At 33.2% G+C, this 12,064-nt stretch overlaps 1 protein-coding gene across 1 annotated transcript; it reads right to left on the bottom strand.

Annotated features, from left to right (window-relative positions):
• Positions 1–2,733: 2,733 nt before the first annotated feature.
• On the bottom strand, positions 2,734–11,637 carry LOC142524302 (succinate--CoA ligase [ADP-forming] subunit alpha-2, mitochondrial). Its single transcript, XM_075628225.1, has 7 exons — positions 11,320–11,637; positions 10,158–10,367; positions 8,885–9,055; positions 8,604–8,727; positions 6,684–6,745; positions 4,417–4,498; positions 2,734–3,131 (listed from the first exon to the last, which is right to left on the bottom strand). The coding sequence occupies exons 1-7, from the start codon at positions 11,524–11,526 to the stop codon at positions 2,983–2,985; spliced, it is 1,005 nt and encodes a 334-aa protein (XP_075484340.1). The 5' UTR covers positions 11,527–11,637; the 3' UTR covers positions 2,734–2,982.
• Positions 11,638–12,064: the final 427 nt, after the last annotated feature.

Genomic DNA, 12,064 nt, shown 5'->3' on the forward strand with positions numbered 1-12,064 from the left:
ATCTTGGAATCTTAACATATTCCATTCATCACGGGCGGTCGGAAGTATAACTTCCCTTATATGTTCAAATCTTTCTTTCAATCCTTTCCACAAAGTTATGGGATCTTTTTCAATTAAATATTCACATTTCAATCCCTCGTCGAGATGTCGACGCAAAAATATAATGGCTTTTGCCTTTTCTTGTGATGTCGATATGCCATTTTCTTTTATTGTCTCACTTAGACCCAATGACTCAAGATGCATTTCTACATCGAGAGTCCATGGCATATAATTTTTTCCCGTGATGTCGAGCGCAACAAATTCGAGCTTTGTCAAATTTGAAATGGTGGTACTAAAAAAAAATTACGATGCATTTTATTAGTTAATGAATATTGCAATACAAAGTAATGGATAAACAACAAGTACAAGCATTTGTAAAAATAAAGAAAACACACGAGGATGATATTCTCCGATAAATAAAAAACTCGTGAGTATGATAACCAAAATAATTAAAAATAACCTTGAGAAAGCCATCTTCTTTTTTCTTCGAAAATTTAGTGAAGAATAATTTTTAGAGAAGAAGAGAAAGTTGGAGTGATTGAATGTGTTTATGAGATCATATTTATAGGGCAAAAACTAGCCGTTTTGTTATCGTTTATGACCGTTGGTGTATAAAAAAATAAAGGTTTGTATTTGTATAATTTTATGATAATAATATGGTGTATATAATATTAGACATATTTAAATAATTATGTATATCATATCATATTATTATAATGATGTGTCATAAGATATTTTATTTAAAAATCTTATAGGCTTTTATACTTGTCGTATCCTTTACCGGGAGTGTGGGATGTCGTCTTAACATCCTCCCAGGATTTATAACAAGTTTTTGAAAAATTTATTTTTATTATTAATAATAACATTATATTATATATTAAATATATACACAATAAATAAATAACAGTAAAATAAATATTATTACTTTTGTTACCTTTTTCTTCTGTTTGGAGCTTGGAAAAGGATGGAGGACTTTTAGAGCTTCGTGCTGATAACGTGTTGTGAAAAAGTAAAAATTTATGGTAAAAAGTAAAAATCTCAAACTCTCAAAATTTACCAAACTACACACTTTATAATATTTTTATCTCTACTCAATTGTGATTTTCTTTACAAATGAGAGATCTATTTATAGGAAATCTTTACAAATAATCCAAAAATAAAATACATCATTACCTACATCATCACACACTAATTTTCAATATTTACAACTCTTATTTTCAACATTCAAATATTCAACATTCAAATATTCAATACACACATTTTAAATATATTTTTCAACAAATTTAAATATATCTCTGTTTTAAAAAAATCTCTGTTTTAAAAAATAACAAATAAATTCAATATATACGTATTGGCTTAATATATGTATGGACTATGGAATGTAGAGGCTTAAATTATGCACATACAAAATGTTTTGTAAATGTAAATTATTGCATATAGTAGGGGGAAATTACAATTTGGTAATGTATATTTGTTTCTTTGTGATTTTATATTTTATTGTCAAATTTCAATCTTAATATCGTATTTTCAATTTTTTGACAATTTAGTCTTTTTCATCATAAGATTATTGATATGGTATTTGCAAATGTTCGCATTATATCGATACCACATCAATACACATTTGCACCATATGTTGGAAATAAACAAACAAATTTACCAAAAAAAAAAAATAGTGGACTAAAACTGGACTTAACATAAAACCAAAAGTAGAAAAAAATTGAAATTCTAATTGTCTTGCATATTCAGTAATTATGTTATAAAGGTAATTTATATATCATTATGTAATGAGTCAGAGTGTTTTGATTATAAATTGGATATATAATGCATAATTTATTTTAATTTCAATTTGGCAAAAACTTGTGTGAGACGGTCTCACGGATCGTATTTTATGATACAGATATCTTATTTGGGTCATCCATGAAAAAATATTACTTTTTATTGTGAATGTCTTACATGAGATTAACTAACTAGCTTCTTCGAGAAATATCAACGGCGTGACACGTCTGGTTTCTTCGAGAGATCCCTAACTAGCTTCTGCATCCCCCACTTAACTTAATTTCTACTAGCTAGTTTCGAATGTCACGTTTAATTTTTTCCTTATTTGATTACTTCAAAAATATTAATTTAAAATATAGAAATTCATATTGTGTTGAATATTCATTAATTCTGTTTTTTAAAATAAGTTTCGTGAAGAATCAAGAAAGATTTTAACTAGTTTCTTCGAGAAATATTATTCCATTCCATGCCCCCTAATGACTTCTTTACCAATACCTTTACACGTCTATTTTCTTCTAGAGATATCTTACTTATTGCACCCAAACCACGTTTTCTATAGCTTGTAACTTCTCCCAATAAACCCTTTTCTCGACTAATCATTTAAAATTATGATTTTTCCTTCACATTTATGAAAAATAACGTTCTTCTAATAAAAATAAGACGAATAATACAACTCATTGCATAATTCTAGTTTAACAAATAGTAAAAATTTATTCTTTAATTCAAATTTGTAACAGGTCATGTACAATTTTCAGGTTATAATTACATAAGATTAGTCTGTTTAAACGTGCCTATTTATTGTGTCTGCAAAATCATCCCAAACCCAGAAAATAAAAAATAATAATTTTTTTAAAAAAGAAGATAAAATTAGGATATAAAGGGAAATGCCTAAAACAAAGGATAAAATTACACCAATACTAAACCAGAGCAGAACACAGGTATTTAGTTCCATTTAAAGCATCAAAGCACTGTCAACAGTATCTCACTGCTATTATAAAAAGTAATACATGGAGCAATAGGATAACGAAGATTGGATTGTTATTGCTTTGTTTTAGGAGATACAATTTCAGGCAGATTGGAAAATACACATCGTTGTCAAAGAATTTGTGCTTGTTATTATGTGCCGTGATAGCACACGAGCGACAACAAAAAAATTCACGAGAAAGATCATGGACTAGACTCAACCAGACCTCTCTGCTTGAAGACTTCGAACATTGCAGTGCCAATCTTTGCAGGTGATTCGACCACAGTAACTCCAGCTTCTCTTAAAGTTTTGATTTTGTCTTGAGCCGTGCCCTTCCCTCCAGATACGATTGCTGCACATCCCACAGGTGAACCAAGTGTCAATCTAAAATAAAGAGAAGATGATACAGCACAGAAACCTGGCTCATGAAAGATTAATTCGTGTTGAAGAAGAATTGAGTGGGCTCGCAAAGCTATCGCATCAAATTTTAATTTATGAACTAGACACAATGTCATTTAGCTTTCAAACATGATATAAAAAGATGAAGCTCAAATTTTTTTATTTCCATAATATGCAGTCATCTCTTTTGAAATTACCTTAATTTGTAACAGCAATATAATACTAGAGCTTCTTCTCATTTCCATTGAGATCAAAAGTTCATTACCGCTGGGAAAGGCAACTCAAGCAGAATGTGAATAATATTTCTAATTCACGGCTTAAGTAAACCATTGATAAACAGTTGATTGATACGAACCACAACTTGGAGGTTATTTGTAGGCATGCAGAAAGGTGTCATTATCTGGAGCCTAATGAAGATATGAATGTCATAACTTCAGACACAGAACAACTAATGGGAAAAAATAATGCACCAAGCATTCACGCATCCCTTTCCAACAAAGAAATTTGCTCGAAACAATTTGTAGCCATCTCTCTCTCACTGTGCCAATTAAAACTTCACACTTTCCAAGTTTTCGTAACAGTATTTGATCAAGAGGCGAAAGCAGGGTTTGTGCATAATTCCATACTAGGAGCAGTCTACCAGAGAAGATTCTGATTTTACATAGAAAATTTCCAGCTTGATCCCAGTTACAATGCTAGAGGGATAATATCTGGGGAATACATTCAACCCTGAGTTTGACGCTGAAGTAACCAAGGTCATCTTTAGTTACTTTGACCAGAGAATTTGAGAATCATCGCAACATCCTTGTTTGTTGTGTCATAATGCAAAATTTCAATTACTCTAGATAAAAATGTGAGAAAACAATATACTTAGGCAGCTATAAATTACAATCTCTAACACTGATTGCAGTGTATAAAGAAGGGCACTACATAGCTGCACAATAAATGGTTATGCCAAAATATTCTTTACTTTTCCTGGTCCTTTTATTGAAGTGCCGATATAGGGAAACAAATAAGAAGGCAAAACCAAAGAATGTCATTAAGATAGGGAAACACGAAAAAATGACAAGCTTTCATCATTCTATACAGCTAAAATAAAATCAATTAAATTAAACTTCCAATATGTGCATAAAAAAAATAATAAACAAGGAAAATCAAATCCCATTAACATGAAGGTAAGATGACCAAAGAATCACGAGCATGAGAATATAAATAATTTGAACTTATAGATACATTACCTCCAGCATGACCCATTCTTCTACCAGGTGGAGCAGTAAGTCCAGCAATAAAAGCAACAACAGGCTTTTCAGACCCACTTTCCTGTATCATTCAACAAATAGGAACAAGTTAATCTGAAGTTAAAAATTAATAGTAAGCACGGTATTACTTCACAAGTAATCAACGTACAAAACCTCTTCAAAATTAAGATATTGCACACTTGAAATAAATACTCAGCAAAAGCCCAAAAGTAATACATTATTGATATCTAATACAAACTGCAGTTTTTAAAATGTATAATTGATGAATGTCAGGACTCAAGAGAAACATCCTAATCTTTAGATGCCAGAGTGTAACATTTGATGGATAAAGGTCTTTTCTCTGTCTTTCTTTTTCTTTCTTCTGAACCACCAAAATTACACTGAACACAAAATCAATATCAACAAAGACAAAACAGCACAGAAATCATGAATGTTAGGGAAAAATTTCTAACTCCAAGAAATAAAAGTGATTTATGAATGGCAATCAGAACAGGCATTATTTCCTAATGACCTTCAAATTCGAGCTGCTTGACTATTCCTGTGTCCCAAGTAATCCGGAAAGATCAGTGTGGTTAGACTTCTCTTAGATGTCCCTCTTCGAACAAAATACAGAAAAATAACACTCGTGTATATGTTCAAATTCCATTTTCCATCCCTCAAAATAAAATCAAACATTACCATCTCATTTCCAATCTCCTTTTACTGAAATATATATCCTCCCTACTTTTCACATTTCCCAGTAAAATCACTACTTTTAATTCAATCTCTATCAAAATCACTCTATTATACAGAGAAACTTTTAATAAAATACACTTTTTTTAAATTTTAAAATGATTGTCCATTATGATGTCGCATAACTATTAAACAATTTGTGACATGATTTAACATCTAAAATAAGATTTTATTTTCCCATTGATTTTGTTTTCCCAAAATCATTATCCGGAAGTATTCCATGGAATGAGCCAAAAACCAAACAAACCCAATACCTCTTCAAGAGTGTCAAGCTTAAGACGTAAGTGATCTGTATGACCAATTTGCAATGAAAAAGTTATCAAAATGAACCATCAAGTTGTCATATGCAACAATGAATAGCATTTGCTCACTAGACAAGAAATCCACTGTTTGTGCAGAAGATTGAAAAAGGGTTGACCACAGAAAGAGTTTTCAATGCTCCTTTAACTCTCGCAAATCTAGTAACCTTTTCTGTCCATCTTGATACTATGTAACTTGTTCAACTCAATTGTCACAACATTAACCATTTTCCAAAATATTTAACCCAGACCCATAGCATTTAGCATTCATTAATCAAATCCACTCCATGTTTCGGTAAAATCGCATTCTGCAATTCAACTCAAAATTAGAATTGCCTCCCCACTAATCACCATACAAAATAGCACACCGAAGATTTCTACTCCGACTAAAAACCAACTACTTTGAAGCACTATTACCTTATAGAAAGGCATATGATGATTCCACCAGGAACAGAACAGAGTTTACCTCAACACTCCACTTATCCTATCAAGAATCTAGCATTATCTATATGCAGGATAACGATGTTGAGAAACTCTTGAAGGTGCAACCTCAAGAAAGCTTTTTTCTTGAGAGTTACTAGTTATGCAACCTAAAGGTAGCTTATCTCTTGTATCATTGTAAAAAATTAGACAAGACAGTGGAGATTGGGCAACTAAGGTTGATTATTGACATAGTTACAGGACAGATGTCTACAAATTTTAGTTCAAGAATTAGAAATAAAATAAATGATGAAAAGGGATTTTACATCCTGAAAAATGTGAGAGAACAAAAGATTCAGGTTTACTGGGGACAATCAATGGTGCGGTACCATGGGTTTGAGAAACAATAGATTCCTGCTGGCTGTAAAAGGTGTCAAGAGTCAACATACACTTTTCTGAAAAACGCAAAAAAAAAATTGTTTAAATGGGCGAAGTGGCAAAAACACACAAGGACTGTAACCACAAAACGCATTTATTCATGAAAAAAACTTCAGACGCTTTATGGGAGTAGGAGTATGTGACTCGTTATTTGTATCCTGAGTACAAAGTAAAGGCAATAAAAATTACAAAGAATCAGTGAGTAAATCAAGGAGGATTACAAATTTTATCACGATACTTTTCAAGGTGCATACCAAAATAATACAAGTAACACCAAATTTCATGACACGGCCAATTGGGACATGTCACCGGCTATTCTTTTAATGTGATCATACAGTTTTAAAGCTTGGTCCAAACCTTTATAAGTGCCGCAGCATCCTCCTCCGCTGTGCCACCAATCTCACCAATAAGGACAATTCCTGAAATGTGAAGAAAGGTAAATTAAGCAACAATAACTCAATTTCCAACAATTCCAATGTAACCAAAAAAGCCAACGAAAAGCGGAACTGCATAAAGACACTTCTATTAAAAAAAAAGAGCAAGTGAAAGATGGGAATAAGAACACAAACCACCAATTTTTAATAACCCACTATAGTAGTTTCCGAAACAAAATATCAGTTTGATTGATATTTCTTTGGCAGCAACTAATTGACTTGGCAGAAGTTATTATCACAACATATATAGTAGTAAAACAAGTTAAGAACCAAAGCTGTGAATTTTCAAAACAAAAGAGACCGCCTTCTTTAAAATTTCTTATTTCTAATCACTATATTCTAAGTTCAAAGAGAACATGTTTACCGAGGAGCGTAGCCATATAATAAGTGTTGGTTATGCCATATTTATAGAGTGTTAGCTGTCCTAGCTGTCCCTGTAACATGAAGCCTTTTTATGAGGTTTATGTTTTCTAAAATGTCTAAAGTCGAGCACCTAAACTCTTAAGTTCAACATATTATATTTCTGTACAGGAAAAGCAAGAGTCTAAGGCAAGAAATGCACCGTCAAATGAAAGAAAAATATCTCAAATGCATGGATCACAAAATTCCCAATTTTTGTATTTGGAGATGTTAATCATGGAATATATAATAGGTTATAGGTCCGATTCAACAGTTAACAGACCCTGAAAACAAGGGATGGCACATCAAGTCGAATGTCTTGTTACCTTTTACAACCACACAAAGATGAGTTGTGAAGAAGGGAATGCATTTTTCGTTAGGTGCGAAGTCATAAAAGAGTCAGGCAACAGTTTAAAAAACAAGGCTCCAACTGTTGCATACCAGAGCCTAGGAGCACAAGTGCTTAGCCAACTGACATTCAAGGTAATAATCACTCCTGATTCATCACTGGACCCATTTATTATGAGGAATCATAGATTCAATTAGTTGGGTTTCCATCTAATCTATCATGTCATGCAATAACAAAGAAAATTGCACTAGAGCATCTCTATATTTGAAGAAAACAATCTCCACTATTCCTTGCATAGCCGTAATTCTTTTTCACATTGTGTTTGCTTTCTCCCTTGCACAAAGACAGTGTTCTAAAAAGCGGGAGGTCATAGGTGGAAGGCGGGTGGTCGCCTAGACGGCGCCTACACGATTTTTCTTATTTACCTAAATATCTAATTATTCATGTTTATCTTCATGTTTGTCCAATAATTCCTCTATATGAGATTCAAACTCAAAATCAATGACATATTTATCTTCTTTGTTAGATACAAATTGACTGAAAAATATAACGAACAATCTTTTAAAAAAATTCTATATATTACATCAGGCTGCGTAGGCGACCAATTTTTTTAACAACATCCAGAGACATCGCCTAGCCGCCCAGCGCCTAGACGCCACCTAAGCGGTCTTAGGCAGCGCCTTTTAGAATATTGCACAAAAGAGACATACCTAATTGTTCACGATGAGAAAAAGCTATTCCTCGTCAAATGAAGGAAATAAAGAATGAAAATGCAAAGTGAACAAGATGCTTTTCCTTATTTGATTCCTAATTTCCTATGGATAATCACAGTTACTGGGCAACTAATTCTCACCCAACAATTCTTAACTAAGAACCTTCTACACAAGTTCATCAGGAGAGACGGAAGTAGGGATCTTAGTTGTTAAACCGGAATTAAATACTTATTGCAGATGAAGAATCACAACCAAAATCTAATAACAACATACTCGTACTTATTGTAGCAAAAACCATAAGGATAGCATCTCATAAGCAAGTAAAAAGCCATCTAAAAAGAGAGGAAGTCGCAAATAAGAAAGAAACCTGGTCATAAATTACCTTCTGTTTGTGGATCCACAAGAAACTTCTCTATGCAATCAACAAAATTTGTTCCATTGAAAGGATCCCCACCAATTCCCACACACGTTGACTGCCCGAGCCCAACAGCAGTTGTTTGGAAAACCTAGAAAATATGCATTTAAGAAAGTAATCCACGTTATTTCAAGCAGTAATTAAAAAAAAACCGTCTACATGAACAAAAAAAAAATCGGGGTAGGCCAGAAAAATGAATAAGAACAAGATTTCAAAAAATAATTAGTACCCAGAAAAATGAATCTCACCGCTTCATAAGTCAATGTACCGGAACGTGAAACAATTCCAATTCGTCCTGGTTTGTGAATGTAACCAGGCATAATTCCAATTTTGCACTCCCCAGGCTTGATAATGCCAGGACAATTTGGACCAATTAGCCGAGTTTTTGATTGCTTATTAAGAGCAGCCTTCACACGAACCTGTAACGGAGGAAAACAAAACCTTCAAAGAACAAGAAAATCAACACTGATATGTCAGCTAAGAAAATCAGGTAGAAAGACTGTCCATGAGTCGCATGCACTAGACTTGATCGATAACATAGATAGCATAACAATGGAACACAAAAACTTAAATAGTAAGTAAATCTTAATAGAATGCTTCAGGCTATCAAATTCTTAGAACACCAACTTTGAACCATGTAATGGGTATGTTTTATTGATTCATCATCGACAAAAGAAGCATTTGCGACGGTTTCATTTCAGCAAAAAACTTATCAAACCTCTCCTTTTTGCCACATCAAACCACATCAGCAATCAGCACTGAGTTGGCCAAATACATTATGCAAGCCAATATTTGTGCTCCAATATTTCCTAGTCAAACCAATTTTCCTCAAGGTGGTTTTGAGAGCCAGGTGTTTCTCGACAGATAAAATACGAAATCGACACATGTCAATATCTCATTTCAAGTGCACTCACAATATCACTGTAAAGAACAGTTTATTCAAACAATAAAATTGAAAAACAGCTAATAGTCTCATGGAATACTAAGATTCCAGCACAAACTGTTTCCCGAAATTATATACGGTAAGAGGAACTCAATTCATCAAATCCCAAACACATCCAGTATTCCTTGAGAGTAACAGTCTATAAACATGCCACAATGTCTTAATTGTTCAAGTAAGACAGAGGCCCATTGCCATAAAAGTTATGAACACACAAGACACCAAACTTTTTATATGGTATATTAACTAAAAATTTTATGTCTGGACAGAAAAGATCACATAGGATGCTATGTAATTAAATAGCTAATGGGATGTCCTTATATTTCCTTTAAAATGATTAGTGAAAAAATTCAAGCTCGCATAACAAAAAGATCAATAGCCTGTAAATCACTATCAGGGCATTAATTCTAATTTGTACAACACATAAAAGATCAATTACAGGTAAACCTGAATACTGGGAAATGGTTCAAGAATTGAACACCTTTTTTATGTATTTATGGGAAATGGTTCAAGAATTGTACATTTTTTATATATATTTATCTCAAATGAAATATGAAAGTGCGCCAAACAAATGCCATTACCATATCATGCTGTGGTATTCCCTCCGTTATGCAAACAACCAAATCTAGTTCAGCCTCCAAACCCTCCATAATAGCTTTAGCAGCAAAAGGTGGAGGGACATAAATAACTGATGCATTAGCCCGTGTTTCAGCTTTTGCTTCTGCTACAGAGTTGAAAACAGGAAGCCCCAAGTGCTCTGTTCCACCCTTTTTAGGAGTAACACCTCCAACCTATGTGCAAACAGAATCAATCCATGAGAATAATGAAGCAATACTAGTTTATGTATGCATGCTTCTCGTCCCATATCAACAGAAAAACAAATATATTTTATTATTCGTGGGGAATGTCGAGTATTCATCATGGACTTAAATAGTCTATATTTTAATAAAATACATACAAACAGAAACGTGAAAAACCATTGGTGCAATCAAGTGACTGAAAAAGATAAATAACTATCCAAGCAATCTAGTTTAATAATTGAATTTTAACTGTACTATTCTTCGTTATCGCAATAGTCACATTCAAGCATCCATTTAAAATCTCAGTTGAACTCCCAAAAGCCAATCAATTCCATGTAACATATAAAACAAGAAAAGTAAGTTAGGCATGAGTAATAAAAAATGTTGAAACCGATGGCACAAGTTTAACAGAGTAAATTCATCAGAGTCGAATATAATTTGCGAAAATATATTGAGAGTTAAGATGAACGATATTACAATAGTAGTCTGGTTTTTATGTATGTTCATTTACATGCATATGGATGTAATTCAAGCTCCACCCCAGACCTTCACCGTTGGTTTAGAGCATAAATGTACACAAAATACAAAGGTTTGTCCTATTATAACTTCTAGTGCTTGTATGTTTTATTCGTTCAGCATCTTTTCCGTCAAAAGTAAAAATTATTTTTTCATATTCATGACATACTTTATTTTCTATCCCAACTTTATCACGTTGATCCGGTGGAAGTAAAGTTCACGAGCCCCCAGAGACCAAGGCACCAACAATTTACACACGTGATTCTCAGCATCTAAACCCATGGCATTTCACATTTCTCGGAGGATCCACAAACGCCAATGCATCAGGCAGAAACTTTGCAGAGGAAAGTTTAAAAAAACAAAAAGAAAAGAAAATGCATAAAAAATCAAAGCGAAGCACAGCTACTGGAGTCGAGAGCATGAATACCATCTTGGTGCCGTATTCGATCGCCTGCTCGGTGTGGAAGGTTCCATTCTTTCCGGTGATCCCTTGGCAAATGACTCGGGTGTTCTTATCCACGAAGACGGCGGGTGGAGGCGGCGGCGATCCAAAATTTCGGTGTTGCTGCTGCTTAGGGCAAAGCACCCGCGACGAGATATTGCCGATCAGTCTCTTGGCGGCCTGGCGGGACATGGTGGCAGCTGTCTTTGTGGTCGATTTGTATAAATTCTAGGTTTTCACTTCAAATTTCAATTCTTTGGGCAATGCCAGAGAAGGAGAGGGTTCTTGTAAATATTGGCTGCTAAAATAATTATAAACTTTGGTATTTGTATTTTTTTTACATAATATTTAATTTTTATATTCTCTAATTAACTTCATAACAATATAATTGTGAAAATATATAAATAATTCAATTTTTTTTCCAAATTTATATGAATATCTGAGTCAACAACCAAAAACAAAAATATTAATGTCTGTTAATGCAGCTGTGTTTTTTGAAAAGTCTTCCATCAAAGTATGTAAATACATATGATGAATTCAATGAAAATTTCAAATGAGTTTTTCATGATTTTTGTATGAGGATGAATAACAAGTAAAAAATTATAAAACGAGTTATATTTGTCAATAAATTCGCTACACCACGAAACAAGTTGGGTAAAAACTTGTGTGAAACGATCTCACGGATCGTATTTTGTGAGACAGATATCTTATTTGGGTCATCCATAAAAAA

The sequence above is a fragment of the Primulina tabacum genome, chromosome 14, assembly GCF_025594145.1.
Source record: "Primulina tabacum isolate GXHZ01 chromosome 14, ASM2559414v2, whole genome shotgun sequence".
In the NCBI taxonomy this organism is placed as follows: Eukaryota; Viridiplantae; Streptophyta; class Magnoliopsida; order Lamiales; family Gesneriaceae; genus Primulina; species Primulina tabacum.

Coding starts and splice junctions, on each gene's coding strand:
- LOC142524302 (XM_075628225.1), bottom strand. CDS start 11,526: ATGTCCCGCCAGGCCGCCAAGAGACTGATCGGCAATATCTCGTCGCGG. Junction 10,368..11,319: donor TCGAATACGGCACCAAGATG/GTATTCATGCTC, acceptor GTTTGCACATAG/GTTGGAGGTGTTACTCCTAA. Junction 3,132..4,416: donor AAGAATGGGTCATGCTGGAG/GTAATGTATCTA, acceptor TGGGATGTGCAG/CAATCGTATCTGGAGGGAAG.